The sequence below is a fragment of the Dendroctonus ponderosae genome, unplaced genomic scaffold (assembly GCF_020466585.1).
Source record: "Dendroctonus ponderosae isolate FM_Combo_2020 unplaced genomic scaffold, Dpon_F_20191213v2 Dpon_F_20191213_3, whole genome shotgun sequence".
Taxonomy (NCBI): Eukaryota; Metazoa; Arthropoda; class Insecta; order Coleoptera; family Curculionidae; genus Dendroctonus; species Dendroctonus ponderosae.
Window position 1 is genome coordinate 9,126,249 of NW_026018508.1, and position 27,455 is coordinate 9,153,703.

Genomic DNA, 27,455 nt, shown 5'->3' on the forward strand with positions numbered 1-27,455 from the left:
TCAACGTAAGACATTGCCATGCTTCACAATTATGGTTTAAATATTTCTTATATAATTTATTTGATGACAAAAGCTGATCAAACAATAAAAGCAAATTAAAAATAATTTAATGGTGTAATATATTTTTTTAAATGTATTATTTGAATAAAGCGTGTTTATACATTAATTTTATATTTTGTGCACTGGGTGGTGGTTGTACTATTTACTTAGAGAATAATTTTTAGATTATACAAATTACAGAATTACCTGCTTACTAAAATGCTTACTAAAATGAAACCTCGCATTGGCCTTCAACGATCATATATAAAAAGTCTGATTTCACCGTTTTTGGTTTATTTGCGGTTGTCGCAAAGCAGATTCAAGTTTCTCATTCAGGAGTTAATGAAACGATCCTAAATTTAATTTGACATATTTTCGCGTGCTTTGTGGAACTCGGAGCCTGAATTTTGCCTTGTGTGTAGATTTTCTGTATACTGCTGTTTTATGTTTGTGGTTGCATGTTTTCTAGTACAACTTCTCGTCCACTATTAATTTTATGGTTGATGCAGATGATGGAGTTTGGGAAGCTGTTTGTCACTTCCTATATAAATGCGTATGTTTCGAATGTAAATCTTAATTATCATTAGTGAGAGGAACGAAAACATTGGAAAGCTCATCTGAGCGTGAAACTTATCTATCCCTTGAAAGTGAAAAACTTGCATGTATCCGCGGACAGGTTCTGTTCAGAAAGGCACCGCCAATTTTCAAATTATCTTAAGCGAAATCTCTGATCCCGCCATTTGAATAATTGTGTAAGAACTTTTAACAGAGAAACTGATTAATTTATTGTTGACCAAATCGAATTGTTTTCAGTTGCTCAACATATTTGTGTGGGTTTTCATTGATGTTGTTAAGCCACCTTGAATGAGTCTCTCAAGACGAGATCGAGCCAGATAGTTAGACGCCCAGTCTCGCTAGTTGGTAAACTAATCCAGTCAGATTCGATTTTAAAAGGCCTGTCTAGGGCACTTAATGAATGAAGGTAAAAGATAGCATAGAAGAACAGAATATTGGGACAATAGTTTGAGCGTGATATCCGACTGTGAAACATTGTTTAAATAATCATAGAAAGTGCAAAAAATGCATAACTTTTGAACAATATCGCGCTGTCGCTTTTGTCGCCAACTCATCTCAAATATTCACATTTATTGTTACTCAAATATCAGATATGATAGTTTAACTCTTACTGTAGGCCACCCGTAAATTTAAGCTCATAATATTAATAAACAAAGCCGCAATAATATTTTGGAAAAAATGATCTCAGCTGCAGATCGGCGTAGAGCAATAATAACACGGTTAAAATTTGCATAAAAATCTTAGCAATTAAATAATCGATGTGGAAATTTTATCTGAAAACAATTTAAAAGAAATAAAAAATTCCTGATTTTCAACTTAACGTTTAAACAGTTTACAGTTTACGTTCAGTAATCAACTTTTCCTTCCAACATACGAAATAGGAATGAACAAAAATTTATGAATATTTTACGCTAAAATTTATACCACTTATAAAGTGTACAAAGATCTTGAATAAACGTTATAGTAAGATTATCTAGTAGCAAAACTAAATAATTTATGGAAAACTAAAAAAACTCAAGAAAACGGCGGGTTTTTTTGTCTTCTGAGTAAATAAATAAACGGATTTTAATTTAGTTTGTCTCATATTGTAGGTATATTTATTACCTAGGAAAATCTAATCCGACTGGATTAAAAGTGATGCGTCACAACATGAAAAGACAATACAGATGACCTTATAATAATATGTTACTATTTTAAGCTTGTGCTTAACAAGTAATTTTAAAACATGTCTTTCCTATACATCTTTTGTTTGTTTGATTATTCCTTAGATAATAATCGCCCTTTGAAATAACCAACGAAATAGTTATTTAATTTTTCTAAAGTTGAAATGCATTGGCTCCAGTTGAATGACCGTTATATAGTTATGTATAATTGTTGCAGAAAGTATAATTGTTGTTCAATGGAAACTGATGTGCAGTGAGGTTATGAATTGAAGTTACTCACGTTTTTATCGCTGGGATTTTTATATTCTTGCTTTGGGAACAAAATAAAAAACCTAAATGTTGTAATTATGAATTCGACTCAACCGAATTTGTTTCTGAATTGTATAATGTACATATAAATAATCGACAAATAAAAATAATTATTTCATGTACATATTTGTATTATTTATATAATTTTGTACTTGTAAAGATATAAATAATTTTAACCATCGATTATTTTATCAAATAAGGTTTGAATCCAAAAATCTGGCAGGCAAGTCTAACTATCCAATTGTTTTCTACAAAAATACAATTTTAGTGCAAATAAGTACCTTATCTACACAAGACGCATAACTAAGCTTGACTGCAGCCCATAAAGTTTATTTAAATGAACACAGTTTAACCAGTTCTATCTTAAAATCCTATGGTTGCAAATTAATGAGGAAACAAACTGTGTATGTATGTGGCACTTATCGGCTGAGCGAAAATATTAATCTTCTTTTGCCAAATATCCTTTATAGTGCCACGTATAAATGACGATTTTTGACATAAATTGATACATTTAGTGAATATAACCGTATTATTATACAGTTCTGAGAGAACCCTGAATGATCCAATATGGAATGCCGTACATGATTGCTCTCAGTACCTAGTTACTGGACACCATTCAAGGTAACAAGAAGAAATTACCTTTTAAGTTCGCCGACGTGTCACGCGTTTTCTACTACACATTGCGTAAACCAAAAAAAATGCTGTTAATCTACAGGTGTCCTGTGTAACTGACCTGTCGTACATACTTTTTAATTTTTGTTGCTTATATTAATTGCATTGTGAAGATTGCATGAATATTTAGATCAGTTTCAACAATTCATGAGATTAGATTAGATTAGAAATTAGAAATAGTTGAATTTATAGACTGACTCGTACAGGATTCGTAGTGTTTTCTTCCTATCTGTGATCGATCCTTACCTAATCATGAGTTTCAGCTTAATTTGTAAGTAAGTAGTAAATTACTTTGAACACGTTGCCGCTAAATGTGTTATTTTCAATACCAATAGCCGCCATATTTTCAAACCACAAAATAACTTATTTGCAGAAACTTAGAAATGAGACAGTTACATCAATGTTACGCAAAATAAGTCGACGATTCTGCCTAACTTTGAAGAATGTGTTCAAAGTTGTCACCATTAACTTAAACACAACGTTCCGCTCGACACAACGGCTATTTTTTAACGGTTTGTAATAAGAAAATCGGGTTTTATCTGATTGTTGTTGCGGCCTGCAACATGCATTTTGCAAAAACTGGAGCGTCATCCTGCCTTAAGTCACATGCCTCGTCTAATGTTCAATATTGCAGAAAAAAATGCAAATTTATTTTGTCCGCCTGGTTGAAAAGGTCTACTAAAATTTTGAGCCGAACAAGTGAGCCGTATCTTTTTTGTGACTTATTTTGAGATCATATGCAATCACTCAAATTTTTGTTGTTGGATCTTCCTCAACAACATTTATAATTTGTTCCTCCCGCAGCACATTTACAGCTATAAGTATTCTTGATCGTCTTTCACGATGTTTCCTCAAATCACCAGCATTTTTAGGTCATTAAAAAATTATTAAACTTTGAGGAAAATTCTCAACGTTCTGCGTAAATCCTAGTGGCTGCTGTCGCATCTTACGCATTCCTGGTAAATAAGCAACGTATCCACTCGCTCGTTATTAACTTTAAACAATTTTCTGAAGCTAAACTAATTTTGTGAAATAATATAAAAGCTTGCAAATCACAAGAAGTTAGTATGACAGTTAAAGACATTAAAGTTTTTATAACAAAATTTAAAGAGCATTTGATAACTATTGAAGTAACTGTATTACTTTTAAAGTTTTAATGAAAATTTTGTTTGTTTCCATCCTAGCTTATTGCAAAATCAGTTGTAATACAATACGCCGAGGCTTCTTTAACGATTGATTGACTGATAAATTCAAGCCTATTATATATATATACGCCTCACGTCTATTATGCAAACGTTTATGCACTAGGAATAGAAACAAAGCATAAAGCATATAGGGCATGTGTTGCGTTTATAAAGTGGAATAGAGCATAAGGGATATGAGATGATATGTAATTCAGATGTAGACAGACAGTAATGTTATGTTTAAATAATCAATTATTCAGACGCAACTTCAGGGTTTGTTGCAATTTTTAAGTTTTGTTGGCAGCAATAGGAAAGTGTCCCCCTCCGAGTTGGAACGATATACTTATGATTCGACCATTGTATGGTACCTCAACGTTATTGTATTCTATGTATATAACGTATATATGTTATGTATATAAACTTCGTGTCTTCCTTTAAGATTTTTTTTCAATTTTGTGTGAAAAATCCTAGAATGTTGCTTCGTTCATTCTCATAGAATTTGTAAAATTGCCTTGAGCAAATACCGCCGATTCATTATGCAATAAACTAATAAATCTTTCGGGGTTATTTTCTTGTTACTTGTTTCACGGTCTCACTCACAAAAAAATTTCTTATCAAAATAAGTGCTGATGTAGCATCAATTACTAACAATATTATAATCTAGAACTGACAGTTTTGGCAGAGTTTTGGCAGTTTTAACAGAGTTACGGCAATAAAATGGTGAGCTATACCATGCTGCAACGAATTGCATAGATGAAAATCCGACTTTAAAGTTAAATGTGAGACACTTTTCTTATTCTTAAGTAGGATCCACACTTGATAACATGTAGCATAACATTGTCATATAACAATGTTATATGCTAGATGTTGAAATATCTGAGGTTTGTTCACACTTAAATTAGTTATGATAAACTCGTGGAGTGAAAAACAAGCGCTGCTTGCTGCAGGGGCGTGTGTTATTAGTTTTGAAGACGCAATGGAAACAAGGAAAGGCGAGAAAGAAGATTTTGCATTCGTCCTACCCTGAGGTCGAAAAACATATATAGTCGAAGTGATATTTTACATGATGACATGATGACAAGATATGATAGTGGTTCTTTAAATCGAGGCCTGGCATGTAGGGGAAGCTTTGAAAAATTTTGTAGAATGAGCAGATGCAGATTTTGAATATCTATTAACCCTAATTGATCCAAAAATACGCAAAATGGACACACGATTGAGAGATGCAGTATCTATCATGGCACATCTGGCAGTGACTACAGTTTTTTGCTACCGAAGACTTCTATCATACCTTAATGTAACTGTTTAAAATTTCTAAACAATTAATATCATTAATTGCGCCTTAAGTTTTAATTTAAACAATGGACTTCGGGTGTCCCATCATTCTAAACGTACTCTGTATAATTCTATTATATCGAAATACTTCCTTTATTCCACTGATCATTTTCTAACTCCATTTTGTACAGAAAATATGGAAAACTACACGACCGCCACTGATCTTTGCTATAGGTTTACTAATAATTAAAACCGCATATTGCAAGTCTGGACGTGTTGCTACATGTTAGAATAACATTGTTGTACGATTTTCTTTGATCTTTACCGACAAACGATGGATAGCATGTGGCAAGTTATATAGCAGGAACATTTGCTATATTTTGTTATAAAATCTCTAACTGCTCTAATGCTATGCAACTTGGCTATAAACCAACGTTATATAGCAAGTGTGAAGCAGGCTTTAAGCGGGGGAGTTGACCAATGAAATTAAGCCTAAAACTAACAAACGGCCTGTCGATCTGTTAAAATACGCCCAAAATGATCAAATTGTGATATTTGGATAGGATTACAACGGGCCATGTCGTATTGCAAAAGCCTAGGCGTATTATACGATTCATTTTACAATAAGCCAGCGACATATACATATAATTAACTTATCTACATATTTACATTAATATCTGGAAATAGATTTTAGCAGTCGACGCAAGTTTGTTTTAGTTTCTAGTTAAAAAGAAAAGAGTACAGAACAGCTGTTTCTGACTATTTACTTACTTTAAACGACGTGATTTCAGTAGAAATTCATTGCAGCTGATGAAGGTTGAGTGTGAAATCACACTAAGTATAGATAAAATGATTAAAGTTATAGAGACATGTACAAGGTGAATCCGGATTAAAGTGCCATATGAAAACCATACTTGGGAAATTCAACATTTTCTTTTCTGAATTTAATTGAAGGAGAATTTAAGCAAAAATTATTGTTGGAAATCTTGGTGACCGTGATGATAATCGGTGCTTGGGGACATTCTGTTAATAGTGGCAGGGAAAAAACCTTATTGGGTCAATGGCTGCTGGGAGCCCCGATGTGGCTTAAATATAACCGAAACATTGGTGCAAAAAAATTGTTTTTCCCTGTCACTATCTATTGACCGATAAGCGACAGCATTGAATCAAAAAGTTCGGGAACTATAAGTTTAAAAGTTAAACTGTAGAAAAATAAACTTTCAACATTTTTTGAAATCGCCATTCGTATTTTCACGAAATTCGGCAAGTGATCATATGTTTTGCACTAAAAATGCAAAATTATTCCATTATTCAAATCAGAATGAAATGGCGCGCGTTTATTTTTATAAAATAAAAATCATTTTTGATGTCTTTGTTCACCAAAGAAAAGCTCTAGCTCTATTTGTACGTCGCGCCTTTTTCAAAAGAAAAATGGTTTATTTAATTAAGGTTTCTTAAAGATTGCTATGAGTCAGAGTTAAACGCATATTAAACCCATACATACAGCAGTTGATTTTAAGCAAAAGTTCAAATAAACTATTTCTATCATAATTGGCCGGTAAATGCTTAAAATTCTAACTGCCGTTAACGGAAAACTCGCAATTATGTATATATTTTTTTTAATTTTTAATACCTTGTAAATTTTAAATAGAGCGCCTCCAACATTTATAAGAACTTTTTTGCTTAAACTGTAATGTATGTTAATGTATGTTAGCTTTTCACGTCTACTTGCAGTATTCTTGTATATAGCTTAACTACATATAACAAACTAAATTAAATTGGAAACCTATAATATTTAGAATGATGAGTATTGGATCGCAGTAGAGTTTCAGAGTAGTGCGGTCATCAAAGTAATCGAATAACGAACGCTTACATAAATGTTTTTTACCATTCAGTTGCAGTTGGCGTTTAGTGATAATTATGAAATACGTTACTATACTCGATACGTACATCATTTTTTAAATCTCAAAAAAAAACCAGATACTCTATTTTAAATAAAGTGGAAAATTTGTGTATTGTATATCCACCCTGTGTATGGATGACTGAATCCTCATGTGCGGCATAATGAGATATTGTTTCCACCAGTTGGCGTTCTCAGAAATATTACTGGCCACCTTCTGCCATGATGCGATCGTGAACGAGAAAAGGTGACGCTGTTCAGACTTCCTTTTTACGTAGAATTTGTCGGGTTATAACCGATGCAAAACATGAACAATGCAACATTGTATACATTTGTGTAATGTATTTTAGTAAAATTACTAGCTTAGTAAAAAATTCGTTTTGCTTTATGGGTTCAGGTTTTATATCCTGCTACATATAAAAAGCATGACTGTTGAAATATATTGATGGAAAAACCGGACCAAAACCTGAATTTCTGCGTAACACTATTGGGTGCAGATCAATTAATGGTTTGAAAAGTCTTGAGGTCTGATTTTGGAAAATACTAAGCACTGCAATACCAAGACTATTCTCAGCCTTCAGTAGTAATTTTGGAAAACATATTTTTAATTTCAGCAAGTGTAAAAAGTTATTATCCGAGAAAATTAGCCCGAAAATTAAATAATTAGTCAGTCAGGTATTTCCAAAACGCTCACTTTTTATCATGGTTGTAATTGACGCTTTTGTTTCCGCATACTATTTATTTAGTTTCTCGAATTATCTAGCAAAGGGGGCGGAAGTAAGCACTATCTCCCTTTAGCACCCATATTTTTATATTTTCCCATAATTTTAACTGAAAACCAACCAAATACTTCTACGCAACTTGATGCAAATATGTGTTTTTAAAAGACAAGTGCTCGCCCAAAATTATATGTATTTTTGGACGGTTTGGTTACCCACTACTTAAGTTAAAGATGTTATTTGCTTAGCCCGATTTGAATAATTTTTTCTGAAGTGAAACTGATAGCATTTTTAAACCATTGCAATCAGATTGACTTACTATACATTGCATTAGCAACATTTTTATCTAATCGAATATACTTCAGCGATATAGTTGATCTAAATTACCTTCAATACGTAATTTGCAGATGCAGCCATAAATACTGAAAGTAAAATGCATTTAAAGTGAATGAATAAATATTTAATATTTCGCTGTTTGCCTTGACTTTAACATGACGATCTTAGCAGCAAAGGAGATTCTGCCTGCAGATGTTGGCAGTCAATTTAAGCGATATGAAACATAGGTTCAGCCGTTTATAGCAGGTAGATAATTACTATTCAGTTTAATAGAGTCTGCGATATTTCGACCGGTCAAACATTTTACATCTGTGAAGAAGAATAGGAAATTTTAATATCACAATTTTTTATAATAACTCGAAGTTATATGAATGCGTATTGCAAACAGATTTTACATCATTTCTAAATTACTGACTTACTTTACTTACTAAAAATTCCGGCTAAGGTGCTAGACGGTTTTTTCTGTAGAATTGGACAATAAATCTATTACCTGAAAACGATATAATTTCCAATAGCTATAAACTTATGAAGCATATTATCATTGACTTCGAAATGATAAGCGACTTAAAAACAGAGTAAGTTCACATAATGCGAAACATGTTTTGACTATCGGGAATTGAGATTATATTGTTCAGTGATTATAAATTGGCGATATTATTTTCAAAATTGCTGATCATTTGGCAAAAAGTTAGACTTTTGCTAAATTTTTTGGAAAATTTAAAATCTATATCAATGTCGAACCTGCATAAAGTTTTCGTTCCTCGGAGAGACTTCAAATCGTTCAGCTTTTCGACACATTAGACGCACGGAATTTATAGTGTTGTGTGTTTACAAGCAAATTGATTTTTCCAATAAAGTGAAAGTGCCTTAAAGTGGCTACAACTGAACAGCTTATTGTTTAAATCATAGGTACTGAGGTTACTACAGATGCAACAGGTTCACCATTTTATAATCATTACTTTAATATGAGATCCAAATAGTCTTGTCTACTATCAAGACCAATGTTGTGAAGCGAAAAATACAGCGGTTTCCATTAAAAACACACATTTTGGGCCACAAAAATTCTATAAAAAAAATTGTATTCTGCAAAGGTTCCTAAAAATAAAATTTCTAAATCGATTTCAACATTTTTAGCAGTTAATGTAAAATTCCCGTTTAAGATTGATTGAAAAATGTGAGAAACTGACAAAATTAATAAAATTTTGGGGCATGTAAATTTTTAGTTCAGTCAAAAACCTAAGCACATTTATTTTCATTTAATTTTAATTTTTATTTAATAACTTATTGATAGCCTAAACATGTGAATGTAAAATTTTTAAAAGTAAGCAGGATGTGAAATTATATTTTACCAATTATCGTTATTCATCAAGGGTCTCGAGAAACGTACACAAGATGTCCAATTACCATTGTTAAGCAATTGGTTTGTCGTTCACGGAGGAAACATAAAGATTTGTTGACCGTCCGAAGATCCATCACGGCTCTGTATTTGACCAGTCGAGACAATCGCAATGTTTGGACGAAAACAGATAAAATACACATGGTTTACGGTCTGCAAACATCCCGTATATCAATATTAAAAATTGCTTTCGATATTTCAAAGAATTTGTGCATTGAATTGAGACGCACTGAATTTCATTAACGAGACTTTTTTCCACGTAAACATATTTTTGCATAGAGAAAAAGTTGATTGTGCATTCCGCTGACATGATGTCATTATGTCGTGTCTGTATGTTTGAAACGTACGAGTATATTATCTAAAAATATACATAGTGTTTCTCGGTTTTGTAAAGGAGCAAACTTTTTGATAATGAACTAATGTCCGGAAATGCAGCTTTGCGTTGGTAAACCAGTGCTTTCAAGCTCATCATGGACACTTACATAACTACTAAGTACCGCCACACTTTCCTCGGACACATAGACGTTTGTACAAAAAAGGAATTGCAGTTTTTAGCAAAAAATATATTTATTGATCACAGTTTTCACACAAAAATCACACAAAAAAATGTGTGAAGTGATGACCACCAGATTATATGCAATCTTTACATCTTAGTTCTCATCTCATATTTTTGGCGAAAATACCAGGCCTGTCCGTAAGTAAGCTGCATCTAGAGTTCGGAAAATTAATGCTTCTTTCTTGAGATCTGGGCTCTCATATATAATATGATCCCACACCAAAATGTCCATGGGGTTCAAGTCCGATGATCGTACAAGCCACACAACCTCACCTATCCAACTTAGGTTCCAATGTTGAGATGGGCTCTGATATTGCAGAAGTGCAGACTTATGCTGACACAAATGTTGGCCGAAAATTTGGAAGTGGTAACGTGAGGGTGTTCATATGACCAAATGACTCTTTCATATGTATTTTTCATATATATGAATTCTTTGGGTATATAGGCTGTAGCTTGTGAAACTAGATTCGTCACTAAACAGAGTCATCCCCGGTTGAATTTTTATTGGAGCAACTGAGGATTACTAAAGAACAAATTACTTCATCTTCTTTCAGCACTAACCGAATATTGCCATGAAAATGATGGGTGTATTTCGGACGGGTGTATTACCAAAAAATATTCTATTTTAAAACTAGAGGTTTGTAATGGGAACTTGAAAACATCCTGTATCTAGCACAGACATTGTTAATACTTAATACATTGTTAAAAACAGGGATAAAAGTAACCATTTCATCAGAGTGAAATTACACACACATGACCACATAAAATTACAAGGCCAAGTTTCAATAAATATTTAAAAGGTTTTGCCGCAACTGAAAAACAGTCTATCAGCATACTGTAATCAAGTTTATATTCAGGAAAAGTAAACAAAACTGAAATTTGTAAATAGGCCTGGGCAACTCAGTGAAGGTGTAGGACGCAGTGACGCGCAAATCGCTTGGTGCGCCAACTCAACGCACCGGCGCACTAACTCAATTCCGTTGCTGGAAAAACGTTACTTAAAATGTGAGGTGACCTTGTTTTAGTTTGGACAAAGTGACTTTTAGATATTACAGTTCCAGTATCGGCTCTCGTAAATCTTTAATCCACTTTAACAAATGAGTTATAACTAATCAACTGAGATAGCGGCAACAACTGAAAAGCGCAACTCAACACAGTGTTATCCAGGCCTATACAAGCAGTACCAAATTACAACCAGACCATTCAGTTTTAATAACTTAAACAGATGCACTAAAACGATGATATTTCAAGAGCGACAGCGCAAATAATTCAAACGAAAAGAAATCGAATAGGACAAAGGAGCATCAGACTGTAAAAAAGTAAAGCTCTCCAAGTTCAATTGAAAATACCAATGAATAGGAGTGTTTACAAAGCCAAGACTGACAATTTCGCTGGCATTTTCACCAGGCTTTTGAAGGGCCAATACGCTCAAACGTAGGCAGCAGCATCAGCTACCAAAAGATCGATCTCCTTTAGTTTTGGCCAATATCACGCTTGTTTTACAACCTTGTAACAAACAAAACAGATGATTATTATGACTTGTACAAGCAAAACAGATGAAAGTAAATCGCGTAATTGCTGCAATATATTGACGACACCCCTCTTATCGGGCAAGACGCAATGACTAATTGAATCGATGAGTTCGAAAACCGTACAAGTCCAAAATTTGATATTTTAAAGTAGAATAGCAATTGTGTTTTAAACATGTTCCCTCATGGATTGAGCGTAAAAACCGTACGATTTACTTGACCGTTAATGTCTCCGTCCGTTCTATTGAGATGTTAGTACTGATGAGGAGTACAAGTACAAGTCCGTGACATGTTTTCACCCCAATTCTCAGTAACATGCAATATCAGCAGTTGCTTGTTTACCAGCACATACATGCAATAAATTGCGGAATTCTTGTAATTTTTCCATTTTTAACAAAAGACATGTCATCCGGTGATAGTGGGGAATGAGATACTACGTGATATAGAGAAATAGAAACAGCACGTTTGCATAGTGAGGCGTATGTTTCTACAATAGGAAAATATGTTCAAGCGAGGGCAGTAGGGACCTCCGTGCAAGCAGGTCAAAGCATTTTAGCTTGAATATTAAGGTAGTTACAACAATATTTTAAAGCTTTACACCAGAATGCACGCAGCTGTTAGCTGAGCAGGAAAAGAGAGAAATAATACCTAATCTATAAGACGGTAGGCCAAAAAACCAACAAGATACATATTTGCAGGGACTCATGTAAGTTAAACACCTTCTAAGCTATTGAGTAAGAAGTGAAGCACCTAAACAAGAAAACAATCGAATTTTTCATACTTGTTATATAACATTCAATTCGAACTCCCGCATGCATAAGTCTTCATGCTAATCACATTGGTAAGTTCAGGGTTCAGGGTCAACGTCAAAGTTAAAGGACACATAGAGTCGTTTCCAGTTAAAACCGTTTATTATTTAGATGAATCTTTAAATGAAACGAAACTACAGTCTTCTTTTTTGGAGAAATATACAGGGCTAGAAAATTTAGTAAATTTGAATTATACCTAAAATATTATAATAAAAACTTCAATCTCAAATTTGGAAGACCACAAAAAACTTAAAAATTTTAACCGATTTTTACTCTCATTGCAGCATTAAGAAAATAAGCCATTAATAATTTTTTAATAAGAGGATATTCGTTTCTGGGTTGGAATTTTACACACTTTTACACATACACGCTTTTACATTGACGCTAGAATTTTTGGATTGATTAGCTTTTGGGATAGCATTAGTTATTGGATAGACTGTTGTTAATTTATAATGAATATGAATAAACTTTTAATTTGAAGTTGAAATTTTCGTTGTGTAACAATGATTTTCAGAAGGCACGAATTTACATCCCAGGAGAATAGGAATACTTTAACTAGTGGTGCTAATCCCAGAAAATAAACTTTTGCTGTGTCAAACTACAGGTAGTTTCTCTGTAAAAGTTCTAGTCTTGGATATGTGATAACCTGGGAAATTGTAGATGGTTTTATTTCCCATACCCATACATCATACCTTAAAAATATTGAAATAAAATAATGAAAGCCCGCCTCTACTCAATAGTGCTGTGATAAAGAGCCATTTCCTATAAATGAAAAGGACATGATCGATGTTAAAAAGTTACTGGTGAAACATTGGAGTTTTATTACCATTTAACATCTTGGAAGACGCTAAAAACCGCTTCGATGATTAGACATAAAGTGTTTGAGGTGTTCACACTTACTGTTTAACAAGGGTATTGATTTTATGACAGGTATACTAACATATATCCGATCCGAGATCATTATTGAATTACGGCCATATTTTGCTTGCAAACGCCACAAACAAATTAACCAGTTATGCGAAAAACAGAACAGTTATTTGCATGCAACTTTCTGTAATTCTGAATTATTCACCTGAGAAATCCACTACACAATGCAACAAACAAAAAAGATACAAACCGACAAACATGTCCGGAAAAAGACTACTATTCCTACTTCTGGATTATCTTTGCTTAACAAGACCTGAATGGACAAAGAAGCTTTTGTTAGGCGATGAAGACATTTGTTAGTATTATTTTGGCTGAGCACCTACGATATTTTCTTTTTTTTGTTGCAGGTATAAAGATGGTCGACCGTACCCATGGAGTTTGGATCTATCCACATTGGTTATTTTTCCTGAAAGTGCCAATCAGACTATATACACTGCAAATGTTCGGCATGGAGATTCAGGAAATTACACTTGTGTGCTGAGGGATGATCAGAGAAATCACGATATCATTTACAGTCACAAAACCATACTAAATGTTTTTGGTAAGTAACTGCTAGACAAATTTTAGACGAAGGATATACTTCTAAGAGGAGTTCTGTATATTAACCTGCCCCAATTTCAATCTTATAAATACTGAATACGCAAATAACGTAACTAATGTTACACATAATTTGTTTAACAACTCAGTTTTTATAGTACGGGAGAGCGTGCAACACATTTCAATACATATTATAGTTCTGCTATTTTGTGTTTGTAACGATTGTAGATCATAGCGCATAAACCAAGAGCCAAATTGTTGGGGCTTAGATATGCCTCGAAAGAAGCGACTAATTGTTTTTATTAGTTTTGTTAATAATAAAATAAATAATAAAAATGGTCCCTAATTTCTTGTCACTTTATTTCAAGAATCCCTGCCAACATAGTCATTGCACATTTAGCAAACAACAAATAAACCCAATTCACTTCAATCAATTCACTTTCAATTAATCTATCGCACGCTTTGCACTCATATCTGGTGACTGGCCCTATTTATTGTCTTTGAATTGTCTTGAATTTAAATTGAATTAAGTTGGTTTTTCCGAAATAGCATCAATTTATTGTTCGTACAATATTCAGGTGTATGACGGCTAAGAAGATGATCTCATTTTATTGGCCGGCCTGTAGTCTAATACCGGCATAAAACATGTTCTTTGTACACAAAATAATTTTTTAATGTCAGATAATTGTTGCTGGAGGTTTTCTGTGTTTATATTCTGCGATTGAATAATTTGTGTTTGTATGTAGTCCGTCGTATATTTGTTACGTTACTTTTTCAAATCGGTTTTGGTAAATTTTAGTTTGGACTCGGGTTTTTTAAGAGGCATAGTTTACATTTGTTGGGAGTCACAAGTTAATGTGAAGTAAAACGTCCAGAGTTGAATTTTGATTGTCAGACATTACGACATGTGTTTATAATATTTATAGAGGCATGTTTGAGTGAATATGTTTTGTTTCATGCTTGGATGCAAAACAATTTTCTATTGGGCGTAAAAACCTGAACCTTGTTAAAAGCTTCTTACTCCAAAGTGGCTTACTGATATGGGTTGGACAGGAATAGATTATACATATAATTAAATGTGTCAAGCTTTTTCTCTTTTTTGTCTGATGCCATTCATATTTTGACCGGACTACAACAGAACAGTAAGTGCCGCTACATTAACGCGCAACTGACTGTTTCTGATCAACTGCATGTGTAATCATTGTGTTTGAATATTAAAATACCTTTTTGTATGTAGTAAATTAAGAGCTTATACTGAAGCTTCTTGTGCTGTTTCCTAAATCCAATTCTCATGGGGTTGTTATAATACGAAATATAATTTATAATAATACCAGATTGTATGGAAATCAAATAGAGCGTAGCCTACGTACATTTCTACAAGGTGTTTCACAGTACCACATGTCAGCAACGAGAAAGAAAAATTGCATAAAGTATCGCCTTTCCCAACACCACACCTGAACTCCACGGATTTTGCCGGAAATGCGTAGGCTGGTCTGATCCCTCGACTAAGCAATTATATTATGTCACTTAATACTAAATTATAAATTTCACAAGTATTTGTATTTAATTATAAAGCAGGTACTTAGGACTAATATTGGTTCTCATTTGTTTAGGCCCGTAGACTGTGGATAGGTGGGTAAGGATCAAAATGTATAATTGAACGGTTATATTGTTGGCTCAAAAAAATAATAATTATTGAATAAAATAAATTTTGGTGCAAGTTGTGGCTACCCTAAACGGTTTGTCAATGTGCAAGTGTGTTTGTATTAATTTACTAGAGCACACGTTAAATGAAGCACTGAAAATCAACAAGTAGGTGATGATTTTCCGAGTAAAATCATCCTAAACGATAACGAACATTTTCAACTTTATGGCGTTGTTAATCGTCAAAATTACGCCTACTTTATCAAAATGAGGCTGAACCTCATGAGGATGATGAGACCATTAGATTTCTTTTTATACAGTTATATGCCTATAAAAACAAGCCTCAAACCCCCGTGTATAACACGAGATGAATAAACGCTGTATCAACGAAATTTAGGCACATTTATGCAGAAAAGTGAGATCATGTAATTATGAGTTTCTGAAAATGTGTAGTTTAGGAAGTTTGGTATCGGCTTATCAACATTGCATTGCTCTGTCATGCAGCCAATGGCAAAAGCCCGTAAAGTTCGTAAAGTCATCATTTGGCATTAAAAATAAATAGCTTTTCGTTAGTCGACAGCAGGGGGTTAACCAAAACGGGGCGCTACAATACACCACAACAAATTCTCATTATGGAGAAAATATTATCAATGTGGTGAAAGTTTAGCAGCAGCAGTTCGAAAAATCCGTAAAATGATGTGCCCAATTATATGCTCCAAATGAAGCCACGGCGAGAAGATTAATGGAAAAAATCAAGTTAAACTGGCTCTGTTCATGAGGCGAAAATAAAAACAATTTAATTCGGTTAGAGCTCAGGACACTTGTGCTTCTACAACCACTAGACATAGAATTTTAGGAAAATCATTCAAACTTCATGCCTACAAAGTGGTTCGCTTAAGAACTAATGCAGTTGGGCCAAAGACAATAAATTCAATCGTGATGACCAATTCACAATTCCATGAAGGTTTTTAAGCAAAAATCATATATACCTACTGATTTGTTAGTTGACAAAATTTTCGCATTTGAGGTTCCGAAAATCCATTAGTGGTTGTACCAAAATTTGTATACAAAAAGAATAACTGTTTCGTGTTGCCATGTCGGGCCATTTTTTATTGTTAAATTTTCGTCGGTCCAAAAAAAAAGTCGCAATTGGCCGCCTAGATCAAGAAACTTAACGCCGTTAGACTTTTGCCTTTGGGTAGTTTTAAAGTCACAAGTTCATGTCAACAAACCCACCACAATTAATGCGTTTAAATACAAAATTCAGCACTGAAATATCCCCAGATTTACGAGCAATAGTCAAATGAAAATGTCACGAAAACAGTACATACATATGTGCCAGCAATGCCGATGGCGGTCATCTGTCCGTAGTTATCGAAGTAGAGGGTGTGAAAATTTTCGTTTTTTTTTACAGATTCTTGACCAGGTTTACTACAACCAAAAAGATGGTTTTATACCGAGGAACACAAATTTTCTTATTACTTAGCTTAGAGGGGTGCAATAGTCAAGACCCATTGAAAACATCAGACTGCATTCAACAGCTCTCACCGTTTTTTTTAACTAACTCAAATTGGATCTCTAACAAAAGAAATATTCTCCTTAAATTTTCGATACTCACAACAAAAGTTGGCATTAATTAAACTGTATTTATTTAGGCACGTTAAAAGCCAAAGAAATATATTTCCTGAAATCTTTGTAATCGTATCAGAAGTCGCTTTACCCAAGACCACAAATGATCGATTCTCAACATTTTCCACATTTCCAGCTGGTCAGAGCTAATCGCCCCTCCCATTTTTGTAATTTATCTACAATATATTTACCTTCAATTTTGAGTTCCGATTAAATACTCCGTTCAAAGCATAGCAGAGAAAATTTTGACTAATAATGGAAATTGTTTGAATCACGACGCGAATCTTTGCCATTCAATGACTATGTGCATGCATTTGCTTAAGAGGTCTAAATCGAGGCACAGGTGCGTTTCAGCACAGTTGGACCAGAATGTTCTGCATAAATTCCGAATAATTTCATTTTAATGCGTTTTAGTAGACCGCCTATTGCTAGGCTTTTACACCTACCCAGTAAAACAAGGCCTATTGTATGGAATATTATGTTTTGTTTAATAATGCAATCAGGCTGTGTCGCGCGTTTCCTGTTCAATAAACACGAACTAGATCTGGTTTGTTGATCCATTAAATGCAAATCTTGCATATCAAGTAGTGAGTGAGTGCATGTCCAAATAAAGCAATCTGTTATATCGAATGGAATTAAATTACATTGGGAGAAATATATATTCTATGGAGGAGGAAAAAGTAATCCACTGCAAAACGAAGTAGTCATGATATAACGGAATAGTGTGCAAAAGAAGAGAACGCTCTTGGACAGAGCGTAAATTTGAAGAAATGGAGTCAGTATGTAACGAAAATAGTACTGAGCCAAATGTTATAAATTAGTTATAAGTTCTTCTTCTTCTTCAAGTGCAGTGTCCTCCCTGAGCATTGGCGATCAGTCGCATGATTTTCACTTTGTCCGCAGCCGACCTAAAGAGTGTCGTGGTCTTTACTCCATACCATTGGCGCAGAGTTTTGCGCCAAGGTGTCCTTCGGCGACCAGGACCACGCTTATTTTTCCTTGGATGATAATGTGGACAGTTCATGTTTATAATTTCTCATTACGTGGGAAAGTACGCCAACTTTCTTCTTTTTACGGTATTAGGTACACCTCTCTTTGTTTATTCGCACGCTGTTGAATAGCTTCATTCGTCACCATGTTGATCCACGAAATCGAGTTATAAGTTGCTGATTGAAACCTATCGATTACAAAAGTCGCTAGAATCACAAATATTTCTACAAGTTCTGTGAAGTGAACAACTATTTTCTAAGACAAATAACAAATTTGACAAGAACTTTTTGAATATGGTTACGATCGGATAGAATTTTGCGAATTCGAAATATTCCGGACCATGATGATGCTAGTTTCATAGGAAATAACTTTTTTCTGATGCTTTTAACATCCGCAACTGTAGATATAAGGTTTAATAAACACAATTTTGTGTTATTGCTTATTCTTGGTAATTCCACCCCTGATCATCCAGGGGATTCCATCCGCTACTACGTTTTGTGAGGAATAGGAAATCAATGCTGCTGCTAGTATTGGTGGCGCCTCTAGTAAAATTTTAAAGTAAAGTTTGCAACAAGTTATCATGGAAAGAGCTGTTAAACGATTTAACGATTGAATTTGAGGAAACGTTTGCATTCCTTTTCGGATTGCTGTTGTGTCTTGATTTAGCTGATGTTGTCGTGAGTCATGTCATTGTTCTTACTACAATTTTTCATAATTTTTTTGTCCTCTTCAACGCACCTTCTCGATTGTTTGCGATTACAAAGTTTAGAAAAAGTAGTACGTCTGCGCAGAAATTCCGCGGCCAAAATTACTCTTGCATGTAGGTACGATAGCTTTACTTTTTCTATTTTAATTAGTATTTTAATTTTAATTTAGTAGGGTTGTTTGTTCCTTGCTCCAAATGGCTAAAAAATATGTCTACGTAGGGTAGGTAACATGACGTAAGAAAGTGAGCCAAAAATTGAACATCGGAAAATTTAAAAGTACAGCGAATAGAAGCGGCTGCACTAAATAATGGGTTGTGGGTGATTTAATCTTCTATTATGCAAACAATTAATGAGAGCGTTTCTATTTCAAACACAACATTAATGGTTTGTATATTAAAATTCCAATCAGTTGTAGCGCCGTGGGGAATCCTTCTGTTCACAATCTTGATCAACATTTCTAGGCGTTCGAATGAATTATTTAAAACGCCAGGAATGTCTTGTAAATTCAGAAAAAAGTGCACATAATTGCTTATTTGCGAAAGCAGCTCTAGCCATAATCAAATTTCCCTGCTGAACATGACAATGTACATAGTGAGCAAAATGATTATTTAAATTAGTGCTTGAACGCCTGCATGTTTGTTGTTCGCTTATCACTTCTCCCCTAACTCTGTACAATCAGTTGGTTAGGCGAATTTTGACTTAGAACTTACTTAACGGTATAAATGGGTTTTTATACATTAAATTTTTCAGGAATTAAGCATTTCCAAAAACGTTAAATTTACTTGCCGTTGAGAGCATATGTCATAATTATGTAAAAATGTATTAATCCACGAAACATTTCCGGACTCTCAGAAGTATCGCTCTCATCATGCCCTTGATGAGCCAGTTCAAAAAATCCACCAAACTTGATGGAACTTTAATTTCTCTCATTTATCCAATAAACAGATGCTAATTCAGCCATAATCTAGTAAAGTAAATTTCAAACAATTATAAAGATGACTTCGAGTTTTTGTAGTTTTATTTTCAAACTAAAGTGCGCCAGTTTGATAATCTGTCTTTCCTAAAGAGCATGATGAAGATTTCCGCTTTTCGATTATCATTTCACTTTTTTTGCACCGTTTGCATCCATGTTAAAACATAAAGCCGACTATTTCTACAAAATTAAGATAATGATTCGAAATTAGAAAAATTTGAATTTTCTTCGAGTTTATCAGCGTTTCTACATTGAGCTGGAAATGACAATTATCGTTATTAACAACTTTCGTGCAAAAATCTAGGATATTTTTTACGCTAGGTATAGTGCAGGGCCGAGACAAAAAATACAAATGACAAAGGATCTAGTTGCGAAGTAAGATGGTATAATGATCTTGAAAGTAAAATCTTAGGAAATTAAAATTAAACAAGCGTTTAGATTTAGATTTTTAGAGAGAAACCTTCTAATTTTTTAGGTATCATTTGAATATGCAGTAAAATTGTATTCCATTTTGCTTGTTTTGGAGTTTTATTTAAACTTTTATTACAAATTACACTTTTTGGTAATAAAAATACTTACTTATACCAGAGATTAGTAGCATCAACTAATCTCTGCTTATACTAACAGAAATTATGTAAGTATTATGGACAAGCGCAGCATCGCAGCGTCTATGCAGCAACCGGCATTACCACTGTATTGTGATAGAAATCAATTTTATTTAAATTTTCCGTTCAATTGCTTGTGCTCAAAAATTGTCGTAACATGTATTTTTTTGTTCTAGATAAAGCGCCAGATGATCCAAAAATTACGTTTATCTCTCCAGACATGATCCCACACACGGGAGATTCGTTGCGGCTGTTCTGTGAAGCTTTTGGAGGTGGGTCTTGAAATATATCACATTCAGCTTTGTCTCACCCATATATTTCTTAACACAACTTAACACTGACGAAAAGTATTTAAAACACTAAAAATTGATTTAAGATTTGGTTTATGTTTAAACATATTTCCGTGCTCAGGTGAAAATTAATTTTATGACGTTATGGTAACCCAAACTAAATTGGCAATTTAAAGTGAAGAAATAAAAATTACAATAAACAAACTACACATACAATTAATATTGAAAAATACAAATTATAATTAAATTAAAACCAAATAAAATTTGGAAGATAGTACAAAAAAATCTTATTCCGAGAAAATGTCAATACTACAAACCGTCATCCACTAAGTTACTTCATTCATTCTCTTATTATGGACCTTACTTAACGGTAGAATTTGTTCATAATTTTATCTTTCGGTTGCAGGTACAGTTGACCTACCTGATGCATATAATGAAGCAGTTTGGCACAAGGAACTTGCGGATGGAACTCTAATTAAACTACCCAAACGATTATACCAAGAAAAAACATTGAGGTATGTACATTATTTCCTATCGTAATCAAGGGAGCATGTATATATTTGTATGGATATAAAAAGTACTTCATATGAATACTTTATAGTGTAGCTTCAGATTTTAGATGTTATAATAAAACGCCTTAGTAATATGGCTCTATCATATTTCAATTTAAAATCTATTTCGTGGCTTCTATAATATTATTTGAAGTTTCGCAAAAAGTTGGAACATGGTTGCTTGATGGTAGCAAATTTGAATTTAAACTTATTTTGAAGATATCTGCTAGAGTGCGCTACGTACGAAACACAGTTTGGTTATTTTTTATCGAAACGTTTTTATGGAATTTATAAAAATTAGGTAAAAAAATGTTGCTCATCTTTTTAAACATCACATCTGATGATCTTTTTAAACGTGCGTTGATTCGCATGCAGTAGCTAGCAATTCACATCCTCCATTTCGCACGCCGTAAAAAATAAATACATTTTTTACAAATCAATAAATAATAGTTTTAACAAAATTGTTTTAATTATTAACAACGTCACATTTTTGGTTAGTTTTAAAATGGTTCTTTTCAGAATTCAGAATTTAAAACTTATAACAATGTCGCAAGAACCACCTCAAGTTTAACGCCCCTGGGAGACTCTGAACAGGGCCAATTTTATTCATAATTGATGTGCGAACCAATGTGTTTGTTATGATACGAAAACATATTCTTCTGAGAAAATGAAAGTTTCCGAAACTGATCTTCTGAATGCTGAAGTAATTGCAGTATATGCATATAAGCAACCGTATTTAAATACCGTTTCGGGTTTGATACACAAGCCACTAATGGAAGGCAACCATTTAAATCTTCCGCAAAAATGTAGTATTAATTGAAACAGTGCTATAGTTACTTTTTCCTAACGCTTTGGACATTTTCACCTTCACCTTAAAACTTTCAAGTGCCCCTCAACAACATCTCCAAGAGCAACTGTACAAAATTCAAATCGCCCTACATGTATGCGCTTTAATCCGATGTTTTGGCTTTTTATAGGGAAGATGGACAAACCTTCGGAACATATCTGAAGTTCGAAAGCTTCCAACTTGAAGATGCTGGTACTTACGTTTGTGTCATAAGCAAGCCAGGAGTTTCAGTTCAGAAAAGAGTTAGCATCAGAGGTAATATTTTATATCATGTATGGAGAATATGTTCGACGCAATTTAATTAATTATCTACTTATTAGCCAGCAAAAAGTCTCTAAAATTAATTTATCTGGGTAAATGAAAACTCTAAGCTAGAAAAGTATTGTTTCGACGTGTCGGTGCATTTGTGGTAACTTTATACTCTGTAGACGTCTCAACTACTGTGTTTATCATTATGAAGTCATGGGGTTTGCTATTTTTACAATTAAATAGTAATAGTAACTATCATCTGTTTGAAAAAGTACTTAATTTTTTAAGTGTATGTCCGGTAATTGTAAATACGCTCCTGTATTAAAGACTAAATGAACGAAATAAATTTGAAAATTGCTTTTCATTTTACATTTACTTACGGGTGCAAGTTGCTAATTTGGAATAAATTTTATCAATCAAAACTAGCTTTTTTCAACACCTCTATTATTATTGCGCTCTTTTGGAGAAAGAAAATTGCATCCGCACGTTCCAAATTTCATGTGATATCAACTATTTTTGCGATTGTAATCCTAATTTTTGTGTAACAGAATATCCAGTTACACTTGCGTACTAAAAATCAAATTTTTCTTTCTTGTCGTTTAAAACGTATTTAACAAACATCATCTGATTCCAAAGATATTCGAGAATTATAAAATGTTACAATGAAAATCATTTGCAGATGCAGCCGTATTTTATATCGACCCCAACCCGTTTCCTTGGAAGCAAATCACCATCGCTTGTCTGATCGTCTCCACATTAATAATGTCCATCATCGTCCTCAATAGGAAGTATGGTCCGAAAGTGAAGGCGTTAGTTAAAGACAATTGCTATGCAATAGAAGATTATGATGGTAAAACTAATGATGTTCTAATAGCCTACTCAGCTGAAGACACTGAGCTAGCAAACGGGATAATGTTACCTAAACTTGAAACCAGATCCTATACGTGTACAAGCAGGAAAATTACTTGCGATATTACAAGATGTGAGTATATACTAATATATATTTCTAATACTTTAGGGGAATTAAATTTATATAATTCAACGTTGTCTTCAACGATTTACGAAATACGGGCTTCAAGCATTCTAAATATTCTGAAAAGAAATAATTATAAAAATACAATATTTGTTGTTTTACCAATACAAACATAAACAATTTTCAAAAAATGATCAACAAAATACTATCTAAAAGCCGAGAAAAGCACGAAATTTTCAGAATAATTTTACGAAATTCGGAAAGATCGCACTTTCCATTTAAACGCTTTTAGAATGGGCACGTCATGAAATACTCGGAAATTAGTTCTTGCGAGTATACAGATTTCCAACCCAATTCTTTTTGTTGAGAGCATGACTCATATTGTTAATAAATATAGCCATAGTTTTAAAATAAGTTTTAAAATGGTAATAGAAAATAATTTTATAAATCATTGAAATACGATACTGATTTTAGGTGTAAGCGTCGCATATTCTTTGTCATATAAGTGTACCCGAAAAAATGATTTAAAGCCCAAAAATAAGTTTGAAAATTAATATTAAGGTTCTTAAAATTCTTGGCACTGCTCTGATTAGCAAAAAAGTAAGATATCTTACTTTACGGCGATAAAACGAGATTTTTTTCTCGTAGATACTTTCTGATCTACAGTATACAAAATCAAATCTGTTTTTTATACTTACATTAAAATGATCTTCACATAGATGCACAGTCTTCTCAGAAATATCCTTGTGAGCTCTTCTGCATGACTTTAACTTTATAGAGTTTTGAAAGTTGCACTAGGACACAGTGGCATCATATAGCATTTGTAATATTGTTTTTGTGTTGTTTCGATTATTAATAAAGCACAGCACGAATTCTGAACAGCCAAACACTCACATAATTCAACAAGCAGTATTACCGTATTGCTTTTCGATCGAACGAACTAGCGCTATGACGTCACGACCATTAGCGCGCGTATGGGGTCGTTTCAAATGAATAGCCTGCGGTCACAACTTTAATTGTTTATTGCTATTGCAAATTAAATATTGCGATTTGAGGGCTAATATTTGGTATGCGCGATTTCTACAGTTAGATAATTATATTCAAAAAAACTAAAAACATATTTAAGTTCCCAACTGCTTATAGAACAACTGTTCCTTAATAACCAAATATTACTTTTCAGGTGCTGCAGAGATTTCCCAGTACGCTGAATCGTCCCGTAGAATAATTGTAATTCTGTCGCCAGCTGCACTCAATGACATATGGACATCAGCTCAGTTATATCAAGTGCTTAAACATTTTCAGACAATTAATACCTGCAAAATTGTTTATGTAACTGTTAGGAGTTTTCCCGTAAGCGGCGCAGAAGTCAAAAACAACAGTGGTGAATCACTTCGTTCGTTAATGAGCAAAATTAACATCATTCAATGGAACGTATCCAAAGATGCCAACTTCTGGTTTAGATTATGTAGAGAACTACCACCAAAGAGAAGCAAATATAGGGTGAAAAGCAAGAGCGATGGAATGCTTGCTTAATTTTTTTTATTCGTTAATTACGACGATGACTGACTAGAAGAGCATATGTATAATTAACTCATTATTTGTATGTATATATGTCCTCTAATATATGTACTATGAAATTTGTAAAAATTATGATTTATTATTTCCCGCTCATTGTAATCACTTCCAATTTCTCTGTTGATATGCAGTCGCAATCAATATAAATTGGTCACAATACTGGGATACGATAAAGAGTAAACAAGTAGCATATGTGCTTTTTCATACTTTTGAAACTCTATTACTGAATGTTCTGGAAAGTCATATTGATCGAGAATTGACTGAAAAATGTAATTTAGCAAAATATACATATAGCATCTTCCAATTAGGCACAATGCCTGTTCTTCATCGGAACTCGCTTTTTGTCACTTACAGTTTTCGTGGCCTTCCTGTGCTTCGCCTCCCCGAAAGTGACTTATCTCTGGCAATCTTCACTATTCGTTCCTCTGCCATGCGTGTGATATGGTCATTCCATTCAATTTTTCTGCTCAGCACCGAGTCGTTCATATTGTCGATATGGCATGCTTGTGTCCAGAGAGTGATGTCCCGCAGAGTTTTTCCAGCTATTCTTCGAACTATCTTCATATCTGTTGTTTTCGTAATTTGCCTTGTTTTTGATGTTTTGGGTCTTGTTTCTGCCGCATATGCCAATATGGGTCTTATAGTTTTCGAAATATGGACTTTACTTTTGTTTTCATGTGTTTGTTACGAAATATTGCGAGGTTGATTGGTGTAGCCGTTCTTGTTGCTTTGATTGCTTGTGCTCTTAGTTCCGGTTCTATGTCACCGAAGCTTGAAATATCCCAAGTATCTCAATTTCATCACTTGATGTACTGTCTTGTTATCGACCACTAATTTGCATCTCTGAGTTATTTTAGACGTGGCGTGCATTTCGTCTGAGATATTGATATTGTCATCCCGAGCTTTTTTGCAACTGTGTTAAATGTACAAAGAAGCCTCTGCAGATCATCTTCATTTTCATTAAAACTGCATCATCAGCAGAGCATAGGATTTTTACCTCTCGATCTCCCACTCGATATCCCCCTTACCTGCGAATTTGTCTTATTATTTCGTGCATAATGTTGAATAGTAATGGATCATTTTGCGGGACCGCATTAGAAGCCACGACACTAGAACAAAGTGCGACATTCAAGATTTGGTCGCAATAGAAGAAGAGAGTGGAGAGACCATGTCAGCAGGATGAACAATACGAGGCAAATATTAGACATTCATCTTCATTTTCTGAGGCCTTTCTCATCTTCAAGTCAATGATACAAACTTATATTTCATCAGCTTTTGCACAAAGTTGTTTTTTTTTCCTGGTTATTGAAACACTTAAGAACAATACTTAATTTTCGTTTAGTGAAAATGGAAGAAATCCTGCAATTAATAAAAAGGAACAGATGCATTGACAATAGGCCTGGGTAACTCAATGAATTTTTATGAGTTGGCGCCAACTCCACGCACCGGCGCAGTAACTCAGTTCTGTTGCCGATAAAATGTTGGTGACTTTTTGCACTTGTTTTTAGATTTATTTAAAAGTTTCAGTTAAAAATGCTGCCAAACTTAACGTATTTTCCGTGAAAAATAAATAAAAAACATTTCGAATCCTTGGCCTTTGTAAAACGTTTTGAAATCACTTTTCGGCGTCGAATTTGGAACAAAAATTTAATAATTTTCTATTAAAAATCGAACAGAATAAGCGAAAGTTTATAACAGATTATTTAGGAATCTCGTCACCTCAATTCCTCTGAAGACTGTAGAGTTTGTTAAAAAACGTGATTTTTTAGGTTTGACTGATTTTTTTGCTTTACTTTCTACTAAAAAACTCTATTTTGTAGAGTTTCACTTAAAACGACTGACGATCTGGAGGCCTTTTACCCGAAAAATCACAAGATAAATTTACAGCCGTGTACAAATTTTACAAAAACTTTTTTCGGCGTCGAATTGGAGACAAACGAAAAAAATTCCGTCCGTTTTTTTCCCCAAAAACCATTAATATTTTCTCCACAACCGATCACAAAGCGTTTTAAATCGAAAACCCAAAAAATCATTATTTTGTGATAATGGGGTTTTTCAGCCAAAAATTACAAAATTAATTTTGCTAGAAAATTTGCCTGGTTCATCGGTTTGCAGGGAACTTTGGAAAATCCTTTTCAGCTTCGAATTTGGGACAAAAACCTAATAATTTTACTCAGTTTTTTACTGGAAGTAATTAAGATTATCTTGAAAAAACCGCCAGGGAGCAAAAGTTTATAAAATTATTATGTAAAATTTGCTCGCCACAAGGCTCTGAAAATGCATAAAGTATCTTTAAATTTTCAGGTCATTCTGGTTTTAACAACGTTGCTATTAAGCAATTCTTCCTGCGTAAAAATCGCATTATTGCATATTGATATTGAATATTAAATAAATAAAAAAGAAAGCTGGGGTTTTTATATTTCATGGGAGAGTCGAGTGCGATGTTGTCAAAGGACCCTACAATCTTCCTTAATGGTTTCCGTCAGTGCAATATA

The 27,455-nt window shown here is 33.7% G+C and overlaps 1 protein-coding gene and 1 long non-coding RNA gene across 2 annotated transcripts in view; both read left to right on the plus strand.

Annotated features, from left to right (window-relative positions):
* Nucleotides 1–25,032, plus strand: part of LOC109539044 — a 42,806-nt gene extending 17,774 nt beyond the window's left edge. Inside the window, exons 2-7 of the mRNA XM_019906561.2 lie at nt 13,738–13,931; nt 20,652–20,747; nt 21,172–21,280; nt 22,294–22,418; nt 23,092–23,394; nt 24,566–25,032. Coding sequence (XP_019762120.2) covers nt 13,738–13,931; nt 20,652–20,747; nt 21,172–21,280; nt 22,294–22,418; nt 23,092–23,394; nt 24,566–24,918 — 1,180 coding nt within the window. The 3' untranslated portion in view covers nt 24,919–25,032. The remainder of the gene's footprint in view (nt 1–13,737; nt 13,932–20,651; nt 20,748–21,171; nt 21,281–22,293; nt 22,419–23,091; nt 23,395–24,565) is intronic.
* Nucleotides 276–2,209, plus strand: LOC125503801. The gene is made up of 2 exons (XR_007281076.1): nt 276–1,021; nt 1,707–2,209. It is a non-coding gene; the product is annotated as an uncharacterized LOC125503801 (long non-coding RNA).
* Nucleotides 25,033–27,455: the final 2,423 nt, after the last annotated feature.